The sequence below is a fragment of the Scleropages formosus genome, chromosome 1 (assembly GCF_900964775.1).
Source record: "Scleropages formosus chromosome 1, fSclFor1.1, whole genome shotgun sequence".
NCBI classification, from domain to species: domain Eukaryota; kingdom Metazoa; phylum Chordata; class Actinopteri; order Osteoglossiformes; family Osteoglossidae; genus Scleropages; species Scleropages formosus.
The window spans coordinates 15908550-15920375 of record NC_041806.1 but is presented as its reverse complement, the minus strand read 5'-3'; the positions used below and the strand labels follow the sequence as shown (position 1 = coordinate 15920375).

The 11826-nt window shown below is 41.3% G+C and overlaps 1 protein-coding gene and 1 non-coding gene across 2 annotated transcripts; one reads left to right on the top strand and one right to left on the bottom strand.

Moving 5' to 3' along the window:
- The first annotated feature begins 3203 nt into the window (after positions 1-3203).
- Positions 3204-8564, top strand: cct5 (chaperonin containing TCP1, subunit 5 (epsilon)). Its single transcript, XM_018757977.2, has 11 exons — positions 3204-3455; positions 4464-4524; positions 4608-4772; positions 5601-5799; positions 6186-6378; positions 6468-6617; positions 6758-6877; positions 7146-7331; positions 7418-7555; positions 7713-7893; positions 8133-8564. Exons 1-11 carry the CDS (start codon positions 3351-3353, stop codon positions 8258-8260), a joined length of 1626 nt encoding a protein of 541 aa, XP_018613493.1. The 5' UTR covers positions 3204-3350; the 3' UTR covers positions 8261-8564.
- A 3188-nt stretch (positions 8565-11752) lies between these two features.
- On the bottom strand, positions 11753-11826 carry trnat-agu (transfer RNA threonine (anticodon AGU)). The gene has a single exon. It is a non-coding gene; the product is annotated as a tRNA-Thr (tRNA).

The window sequence follows — 11826 nt, the reverse complement described above, 5'->3', positions numbered from 1 at the left end:
CTCCGTCAGAGTAGGTGTGGTACCCCTGAGCAAGGCCCTTACCAGAAGAGTCTGTGAAATATAACTGTACAGCTCTCATTCCCTTTAGATATAGAAGCATCAGCTGCACTAGATAATAAGCATGTTAATTTGTTGTGCACGAGACTGAAAATGTTTCACGTGTAATGTTTTTTGCTGGGGAGCCTTTCGAAAAGGTTAGAGTTCAAAACAGTGTTTGTTTACCTCCCACAGGGGAGTTTGCACCCGTGCAGTGATTTCACAACATGTAGAAATGAAAGCGAAATGATTAACACCATGACCTGTTTATTAACAAAATGTAATTCTTAAAACCAATTCACTGGCAGCATTTAGTAGAAACAATAGTGTAAACAATACACGCATTGTATTTTTCTGCGAGATGTAGGTCACTTTGGAGGAAAGCGTCCGCTGAATGAATAAATGTAAAAGTAAACATATGTTAAATTAATTAAAAGAAAGAACCATGTTTGAAACTAAACACAGGTAATCAACAAAGCTTCCTTCCTGTCAGCAGCAGGGATGCACAATGTGATGTTAAAATGTGGTGAGTGGGAAACTGGACTATTTCTCTTCTGTATTTCTACAGTTATATTCTTTATGTATTTGCACACTGTTTTGTGCTCTTTGATGCTTGATACTTGTACTTTAATACTTAATGTAATATTTATTCCTGTTTTATTCCAGTTTCCGTAGCCTTGTTCTGTTTCCTTTGACATTATTAAAGAGCTATCTACAGTGCCGTGAAAAAGTATTTGCCCCCTTCCTGATTTTTTTAAATTTTTTTGCATATTTGTCACAGTTAAATGATTGAGATCAAAAATTTTAATATTACACAAAGATAACATGAGTAAATACAAAATGCAGTTTTTAAATGATGATTTCATTTATTAAGGGAAAAAAGCTGTCCAAACCTACCTGGCCCTATGTGAAAAAGTAATTGCGCCCTAAACCTAATAACTGGTTGTGCCACCCTGGGCAGCAACAACTGCAATCAAGCATTTGCGATAACTGGCAATGAGTCTTTCACATCGCTGTGGAGGAATTTTGGCCCACTCTTCTTTGCAGAATTGTTTTAATTCAGCCACATTGGAGGGTTTTCGAGCATGAACGGCCTGTTTAAGGTCATGCCACAGCATCTCAATCAGATTTATGTCCGGACTTTGAGTAGGCCACTCCAAAACCTTAATTTTGTTTTTTTTGAGCCATGCAGCGGTGGACTTGATGGTGTGTTTCGGATCATTGTCCTGCTGCATAACCCAAGCGCGCTTGAGCTTGTGGTCATGAACTGATGGCGGGACATTCTCCTTCAGGATTTTCTGGTAGAGCGCAGAATTCATGGTTCCATCAATTATGGCAAGTCGTCCAGGTCCTGAAGCTGCAAAGTAGCCCCAGACCATCATACTACCACCACCATGTTTGACTGTTGGTATAATGTTTGTTTTATGAAATGCTGTGTTAGTTTTGCGCCAGATGTGATGTGACTCACACCTTCCAAAAAGTTCAACTTTTGTCTCATCAGTCCACAGAATATTTGCCCAAAAATCTTGGGGATAATCAAGATGTTTTCTGGCAAATGTGAGACGAGCCTTTGTGTTCTTTTTGGTCAGCAGTGGCTTTCACCTTGGAACTCTCCCATGGATGCCATTTTTGCCCAGTCTCTTTCTTATTGTTGAATCATGAACACTGACCTTAACTGAGGCGAGTGAGGCCTGCAGTTCTTTAGATGTTGTTCTGGGTTCTTTTATGAGCTTCTGGATGAGTCATCGTTGCACTCTTGGAGTAATTTTGGTAGGCCGGCCACTCCTGGGACGGTTCACCACTGTTCCAAGTTTTCTCCATTTGGGGATAATGGCTCTCATCGTGATTCGCTAGAGTCCCAAAGCCTTAGAAATGGCTTTTTAACCCTTTCCAGACTGATACATGTCAATTACTTTGTTTCTCATCTGTTCTTGAATTTCTTTAGATCGCGGCATAATGTATTGCTTTTTGAGATCTTTTTAGATCTTTTAGACAGGTTCTGTTTAAGTGATTTCTTGATTCAACAGGTCTGGCAGTAATCAGGCCTGGGTGTGGCAAGTGAAATTTAACTCAGTTTTCCAAAAAATGTGGTTAATCACAGTTCATTCATAATTTAACAAGGGGAGGGGGTCAATTACTTTTTCACATGGGGCCAGATAGGTTTGGACAGCTTTTTTCCCTTAATAAATGAAATCATCATTTAAAAACTGCATTTTGTATTTACTCGGGTTATCTTTGTGTAATATTAAAATTTGTTTGATGATGTCAATCATTTAACTGTAACAAATATGCAAAAAAAATAAAAAAATCAGGGAGGGGGCAAATACTTTTTCACGGCACTGTATATCTATCTATCAATCACACCAGTTTACCCTCATATATAGTTTTTTTCTATCAGCTTTTCTTGGCATAAAATACTGCATTGCAATATTTACTTTATTAAGTTAAACAATACAATACAAATTGATCTAAAAGGAAAAACAAAAGGAAGCTGAATAATAAGATTTGTACCTTCTAAAAATACCCCAGAGATGCGCAATATCAGTGTAATATCTAAATTTTGCGTTAGTTGGTGTTTTTCACCGCACATAATTTAATATTTCTGATACATCGTTTCATACAGTTGCTCGTTCAGTTAATATTTGGCACGTGACGTGTGCCTTTGCAATCTCGTTAATCTGCTGTAATGTGAAAGTGTGCTGTTATTTTACAATAACTTTGTATATTTCCGTAAACCTTAGCCCCAGATGTAAGTTAAGGTTGCTAGTGAAAACAGTGTGCATATTTTAAAATTCAACTTTATAAAAATGTTTCATGAATTTTTAAGCAGGAAACATCCATCGCTTTTGGGTATTTCGTATCTCCCGACAGTAGGGGGCAATACACTAATTTCTGCTTCCTGATTGGCTCAGTTATCGAAGAAAAAATTTCTCGTTCGTAGCAACGCGAGAATGGAGGAGACCACTGGTAGATGCATTCGTTCGAATAGTAGGCGAAGATTTCTGCTGTAGTCTGTCTTTGCTTATCTCTTTTACTTTAATTTCTCAAAATTAAACTTATATATACGATAAATTGGTGTTATATTTAAGCAGTTGGTGCCTATATAAAATGCGGTAAATGTGAACGTCGTTCTCTCCCCTCTCAGACGTTTTTGGTCCCGCCTCCCCTCCCTTAGACTTTTCCAGAAGTCTCAGCGCGTGGTTCTCTGCACAGAAGGGGCTGTTGGTGGTGTAGTTGATTTGTGTCTTTTTAGAAAAAAACCATTATATATACGTTTTTGTGCTTTTTGGCAAACCGCTTGTTTAGCACTTAAAATGTCCTCTTTGGGGACTCTCGCTTTCGATGAATATGGACGTCCGTTCATCATTATCAAGGACCAGGATAAGAAAACTCGGCTGACGGGCCTTGACGCGCTGAAGGTACTGACAATGAATCATTGAATGATGCCGCTGCGCCGCTACCCGGTGTCGTCGTCCCCCCACCACCACCTTTTTCTTCACACTCATTTTCGTGTTGTTTCCACTATAGCTGCTCCTGAGCAATGCGAGGCAACAGCATATTGAAAGAACGAACTGGCTGCGTCAGTTCGTTTTTGAAGTATTCATGGGGTGAAATCCTTCATAGACACAAAACCCGGATCGCTTTGCGCAGGCGCATTCTGGGCCTTTGCATTTAAATTATTTTATACGTTTGTGATCTCATTTCTTTTAGCTACCGAGGAATTCCTTCGTTTTTCTGTTTTGTTCCCAGTATATACGAAGTTCCAGAGAAATGATAAAAGCGCCTCAAAGTAGGAATTTCCTCACTTCAAGCCCCCTGGCTTGTCTTGTGTTCAGTTGTTCATGATCGTGCTAAATTATAACTTAAAGTTAAACTTGTTATTAACGATATGGTTCTTTTTAGTTGCTTCTGTCCAAAGTGACTTGCACTGTTTTCATAAAAAAAGGTGCTTGCAATGATTTATCCATTCGTGCAGCTAGGCGAATTTTACTGCAGTGTTGTATGAATTAACACAAAGTACCATGATCAACGGTACTAAAGCAGGAGGTGGGATTTGAACCCAGATCCAGTTTAATTGAAAGGTGATGGCTGTAACCACTGTGCCACCTGCTGCTATTGCATAAATGAATGCAGCATTTGACTTGCCTAATGAAGATGGATGTGATAAATGAAATATTGAGTATGCTGTCCACAGTGAAGACCTGTTGTACTTATGCTTTTTGCAAGATATTAGCCTGAAAATAATTTTGCATTAAATATGCAAGTTACTGTATGTGTGAAACTTGGAGTCAAGCTTCACAAAATATTAGGATGCACTAGGTTGCCTGGCCAGTAGAAAATAGCTCTTTTTGTATTACTGTGACTTGCCTTCAGGTGTGTCTCCATAACACCATCATTCCTCACTTTTCTGTCCTGTTTCTTTCCAGTCCCACATCATGGCAGCCAAAGCAGTGGCAAACACACTGAAGACTTCTCTGGGACCCAATGGTATGGGCTTTACTCCCTTTTACTCTGCACTCTGGGCAAGTTAGGGATTTTACCTTACCCACATCCCCCTGTTGGCATTGAAGGTCTCGATAAGATGATGGTGGACAAGGATGGCGAAGTGACCATCACGAACGACGGAGCAACAATTCTCAGCATGATGGATGTGGACCACCAGATTGCAAAACTTATGGTCGAGCTCTCCAAATCTCAGGATGACGAGATTGGTGATGGAACCACAGGTGTAGTAGGTAAGGCGTTAACAAAATACTGTTTTATTTTAAATTGTATTTCATTAGTGTTTATGTAGCTTACAACTGTCTGAAGTTAGCACTTCTTACTAGTGTCTGTTTCCTACCACATTTTTAAAATGATTTTTAAAGAGCTCAGAGAAATAATTGGTTGTCTCAAATATACAGGCAGCACTTGAAACATTTCTCCTGGTAATGTGATCAAATACAGGCTTACTGAAATTTAAATCTAAAACTTTCTGAACTGTTCAAAACACCTTTAACAAAACTTGTCATTCTCTATTTCTTTTCAACCACAACAAAATTTTTTTTTGATGAATCTGGAATGCACAATGACTTCATACATGTGGCAAAGTGTATTTTATCAACTGTTTCACCTAAGAAGCTTCTATCACACACATGGGTAGCTCAAGTATGTAACTTTCTTCCACTCAAGAAGTTAACATTGAATGGAATCTTATTTTGAATAAATACTATAATATCTGGTTATCTTTTTGAAACTTCTAAGATGGTGCTATATGACAGCCCTGGCTAAATGTTGTAAGTTTTTGCCCTGGTGCAGTTTTGCTTGTACAAGTATGTATTTGTATATTCTCATTCTGTTGTTGTAACCCAGTTCTGATTTTAAAGAAAAATAAGGGGGGGAATTAGGCTGTACCTTGACTGGGTTTTTTTTATTTTTTGTGGTGGCATTTTGATTGGGATTTGACCAGTGTGACCCTAGCTGAACAAGCCATTGCTGAAATCAGATTAATGTCTGTGTGATTTAAAGTTTGACGGAACTAAATGCACACCATCTGAACTATCTTCACACCTGGTTTCACTCAGTGCTTGCTGGAGCCCTTCTGGAGCAGGCTGAGCAGCTGCTGGATCGTGGGATCCACCCAATCCGCATTGCAGATGGCTACGACCAGGCAGCACGCATTGCTATTGAGCACTTGGACAATATTGGTGACAGCTTCCCAGTGGACCCCAATAATACAGAGCCACTCATCCAGACAGCCATGACCACCCTGGGCTCTAAAGTGTAAGGGGCAAAAGGGAAAATCTTGACTACCTTGTGATCTGGGTTGTTAGTCTAAATGGAAGTCATTCCAGAAGATGCATTTGTTAAAGATATAAAAATGATCAAGTTTGATGCTAAATTGACTTGTTGCATCTGAAGTAAATTACATTTATGTATTTATATGCAATTCATGTTAAAATTTTAAATGCCGTTAATGTCTTCTATATTTTTACTTTTAACAAATCCTCAGTGGTATTTTTAATTGGTGTTGCAAATGACACTTTGAGGAATGCTGGTGTGTATTGTTATCGATTTCATAAATGCTACATCTGAGTTTGAACTTCTCACTGAACTGTGAGAACTGCTTTATAAGCTCTTAACATTCCCCTCTCGATGTCTTTGGGTAGGATCAATCGTTGCCACAGACAGATGGCAGAGATTGCGGTCAATGCCATTCTAACTGTTGCAGACATGGAGAGGAAGGATGTTGACTTTGAGCTGATCAAGATGGAGGGGAAGGTGGGCGGGAAGCTTGAGGACACCCAGCTCATCAAGGGTGTGATTGTGGACAAGGAGTTCAGTCACCCCCAGATGCCCAAGGTTAGCTGGCTTTTATTTCTGAGAGAAATGCATTCCTTTCAGTGTTTGGTTTAAAAGTGATTGGTGTCTGACTGACATACTGTCTTTAGGTTTTGAAAGATACAAAAATTGCCATACTTACCTGCCCATTTGAGCCTCCAAAGCCCAAGACAAAGCATAAGCTGGATGTGACTTCTGTAGAGGATTATAAAGCTCTGCAGAAATATGAGAAGGAAAAATTCCAGGAAATGATACAGCAGGTTAGTGTCAGCATTAAAGTGTTCCAGTAAATAAGCAATACCCAGCTAAGAATATTTTAATCTGCATGCTTTACATTTTTTGTGCGTAATTATGAATTAAGCAGAAATATTCTGACCCCCCTCCTTGTCCCCATCCATAGATCAAAGACAATGGAGCCAACCTTGCAATTTGCCAGTGGGGTTTTGATGATGAAGCAAATCACTTACTGCTGCAGAATCAGCTGCCTGCAGTACGTTGGGTTGGTGGACCTGAAATTGAGGTATGTGCAGACTGGCTCTCTTGTGACTTTGTGTTTCCCAGTCATTGTCATAGTTCTGGAAATAATGTTACAGAAAATGTGGTCACACACACGATATTAATCTTGTTTGTCCTGTGACAGTTTCATGGTCATGTAAAACAATTTTGTTCATATTGTAACATGGTGTGTTTTTTTCTTTTTACAATTGCTTATTTTGACCTTAATACCAATAAATACCGTGATATTATTGTTGACCAAATTCATTGACCATCTCCCAACATACTTTCAGCTAATTGCTATTGCAACGGGTGGCCGAATCGTGCCAAGGTTCTGTGAGCTCACGCCCGAGAAACTGGGCACTGCAGGACTGGTGAAGGAGATCTGCTTCGGCACTACGAAAGACCGCATGCTGGTGATAGAGGAGTGCAAGAACACCAGAGCTGTTACGGTCTTCATTCGTGGAGGAAACAAGATGGTTAGCATCTCCTTTTGGCTTTTATTAGCTTATTCATTTGAATGAAGTTGCATATCTTCAAATGACTTTACTTGTTTTGTTCTCAGATCATTGAGGAAGCCAAGCGTGCTTTACATGATGCCCTCTGTGTCATTCGCAACTTGGTGCGAGATAACCGTATTGTGTATGGGGGTGGGGCTTCAGAGATCTCATGCGCTCTTGCAGTCAACCAGGCCGCAGACAAGGTAATACCTACATTTAGTGCTTAAACACTCAAGAGCAAGTCACTGTGGTAAATTCATTGAATGTAGACATAAATTTGTTGTGTACCATTGTGAAGCCTCTTAAGAGTTTGACAGCACTTAAAAGTCACGAGCCAAAGAAGTTTTTTCCTTCATCCAGTGCCCCTCCCTGGAGCAGTATGCCATGAGGGCATTTGCGGACGCACTGGAGGTCATCCCTATGGCACTTGCAGAGAACAGTGGTATGAACCCCATTCAGACCATGACTGAGGTTCGGGCCAGACAAGTGAAGGAGAACAACTCGGCACTCGGAATTGATTGTCTGCATCTGGCCACGAATGGTATGTGCATTTCTTTTTCCACTTGTGTGATTACTTTGAGTATGAGTTTAACTTTTTGTTCAGTGGGTAATTTATAATTACAGTTTTGCTCAACTTAGTGTCAGCATAGTCTTTGAAAAGTGGGACCAGTAACATTCTTACGCTCTTTTAGAAGCGCCATTGTTGTAAGCTTGTGCTAGATGCAATTAAAAAGTTTAAATGGACAACTACAGGTCTAATTGTGTATATGTCTCCCTCAGATATGAAGCAGCAGCATGTGATTGAGACTCTGATAGGGAAGAAGCAGCAGATTTCTCTGGCCACACAGGTGGTGAAGATGATACTGAAGATCGATGACATACGAAATCCAGGAGAGTCTGAAGACTAAAGTAGCATTTTTCCCTAGATACATTTTTTCCCATGTCAGCGTGAAAATGCCAAGACTGAAGTACAGTTATTTATTTCATACCATGATACTGTTCAAACTGTAATTGTACTTAGTTCAGAAATAAACTTGGTATGATGGAAGGTTGCTTTAGGCATATTTGTCCAGAACAAACTGATTTTATTAAAGAAACCTTGACAAAGTTGTGCTGTGCTGAATAGTAACACTTGTCATTAGTTTTTTCCACTGTACACAAAATCAATTCACTTTCCACATTCTGCAGTTCAGAAGTCCTCAACCAACACATTTTAACAGACAAAAGATTATTAATCATTGAGCAGTAGTTGCATTCTTGTGTGCTCAAAACATAGCGGATAGAACATTGCAGCACAGCTGTGTGCGTTCCTACATACCTTTACTGAAAGGTCCAACAGGAGCTGGAAATGGGGGCAGATACCTAGAAGTGCTGCCCTCAGGTGTGGTACAAGTTGAACAATGGTAAATCAGTGTCTCTATTGCAGTCCAGACTCCTGGTAAAGAAGCAGTGCTGTGTTTAACACCTCAAAACTTACATACTTTGTTGTCAACCTCAAAAACATCTCAGCAGAAACACCTCCCATGATGAGAGCCGTTGAAGCTGTGGTGGTTGAGACCCTGTTGTCTGGGTGCACTGATGTGAACTCATGGCTGTATCAATGCTGACTTGCCAATGGTACGAATGAGCGTTCCCCCACTGAGACCTTAAAATATAGGCCAAGCTACTGTCAAAGTGAGACTTCTTTGCAGTTTTACTGGTGTTGAGCTCCCAAATTTTGCTTTGTGTACAGTAACCAGGAGTGGCTATAGGTGTGGGTAGTGCCTATTAAATCAACAATTGAGAGAATCGAAAAAAATAGAGGGAAATGTTTTTACTCCAATTTCTGCTTCAGTAATTCGTGCTGTTCTTTGATTGGTTGAACTGTTTGAGGACTGAAACAACCTAGATTCACGTTAGCAGTGCAAGGTAACGGTGCGTTCAACTAACAGCGCTCCAGGCATTTGACTGCTGTTTTGTTTGTTGTACTTTGTACTAGTTTAGAATAAAATAGTTTCCTTATTTATTATAGTTTTATGTAGTACCTTGTTTATTTGTGCTGAAGTATTGTCAGCTAGCTGTCTTTCTGCTAGTTAGCTGGTGAGATGCAGGACTGTCCATCCATCCATCTTCAGTGACCGCTTTGAAGCACTGGGTGCCCCAGTAGCACCCCACCCACACACACACACTCCTGGCACTTAAGTGTCAGATGCAAAACTAACAATCATTACTTTCATTTCTTATAAACAAAATAATTTGTCTACTTTTGTCTCTCTTCCTTTAATCTAAATCTACAACCCCAATTGCAAAAAAGTTGGGACAGTGTGGAAAATTCTAATAAAAATGAAAAGGAGTGATTCGTAAATTTACTGAGACTTGTCTTCAAAGAAAAACAATATAAAGATGAGCTATTTCATGTTTTACCTAATCAGCTGCGTTGTTTTTTTGAATATATAATTTATTCTGAAATTGATGTCTGCAACATGTTCCAGTAAAGTTGGGACAGGGGTAGTTTAGGACTAATGACAATGTGACAAGTTGAAATAAAAAGGTGATGTTAAACGGATGAGGGAATCGTGTTACAGTATATTATCATGGTGGGTGGTGTCAGAGCCCCTAACATGGTAACTGGCACATCTGGGAGGGCACTATTTATGCAAAAAAAAAAAAAAAATACATTTTGAAGCAGAGGTGGCATTTATGATAAACATTTTATTAGGACACCAGAGAACTACACTTTGATCTTAGCCAAAAAGGCTTTTGGTTGGGGGCACCGGAGACACAGTCACCGCATCATTTCCCCCAGAATTGTCCCTACTGGTTACACACGCTATTTACAAGTTACCCACAATGCAACTCTTTACATTGAACAGGTTTCCCACCTAAACCGTAACACGGGTCGTTACAATACGCTGCCATCCACATGCCATCTTTTCCAGAGACATCCCTGGATTTTCCAGCAGGATCAAAACAACATTGTGCCCGAAGTATAAAGTGCATGGCCACATAAACTGAGGATGCGGGTACTATGTTGACCCGCCTGCAATCCTGACCCGTCTCCCATTACAAGTTACCGTGTCCCCATATATATGTGGGGGAAAATCCCGTTTGCTACACTTAACCAACTGGTGTATTAAAAAACGTGGTGATGTTACACAGTGGTAAACAGTCGACTGTCCCAGCTTTTTGGGAACATGTTGCAGACATTAATTTCAGAATAAACGTATGTCTTCAAGAAACACACACACACATTTTCAGAACTGCTTGTCCCAGGGAACCAGAGCCTACCCAGCAACACAGGGCATAAGGCCAGAGGGGGAGGGGACACACCCAGGACAGGACACCAGTCCACCACAAGGGACTCAAACCCCAGACCCAGTGGAAAGCAGGGCCTGGTCAAACCCATTGCACCACCACACCCCCTGTTCAGAAGCACTTGTCCTATACAGGGTCACAGGGAACCGGAGCCCACCCAGCAACACAGGGCATAAAGCCAGAGGGGGAGGGGACACACCCAGAACAGGACACCAGTCCACCACAAGGCACCCCAAGTGAGACTTGAACCCCAGACCCACCAGATAGCAGGACTGCAGTCCAACCCACTGCGCCACCGCACCCTCTCTTCAGAGCCACTTGTCCCATACAGGGTCACAGGGAACCGGAGCCAACCCAGTAACACAGGGCATAAGGCCGGAGGGGGAGGGGACACACCCAAGACGGGACGCCAGTCCATCGCAAGGCACCCCAAGTGGGACTCGAACCCCAGACCCACCCGAGAGCAAAACTGTGAGCTAACCCACCGCACCCCTGCACCCCTCTTCAAGAAACAATGCAGTTGAAATACCTTGTCTTGATACTGTTTTTCTTTGATTACAAGTCAAGGTAAATTTACAAATCACTCCTTTTGCTTTAATTAGTATTTTCCATACTGTCCCAACTTGGAATTGGGGTTGTATATTGGAATGTGCATCAATTTCTAATTATTGCACGTATTGGTTTCTGTTACAGTTAGGGGGTGCGGTGGCGCAGTGGGTTGGACCGCAGTCCTGCTCTCCGGTGGGTCTGGGGTTCAAGTCCCGCTTGGGGTGCCTTGTGGCGGACTGGCGTCCCGTCCTGGGTGTGTCCCCTTCCCCCTCCGGCCTTACGCCCTGTGTTGCCGGGTAGGCTCCGGTTCCCCGTGACCCCGTAAGGGACAAGCGGTTCTGAAAATGTGTGTGTGTGTGTGTGGTTTCTGTTAATTTACTCAATATTTGTGAGTTCTCCACACCGAATTCTGGTACTTACTCTTACAACGATAGGCGGTGGTGAGCAGTCACAGCCATGCCCCAAAATTATAAACAAAAACGATTAACAAATATTTAAAATTTGCAGGGCGGGGGGGATAGAAAACGAAGAAGAAAAAAAAAGAAGAAAAAAGAAAAAGGCACCGCTGGGATTCGAACCCAGGATCTCCTGTTTACTAGACAGGCGCTTTAACCAACTAAGCCACGGCGCC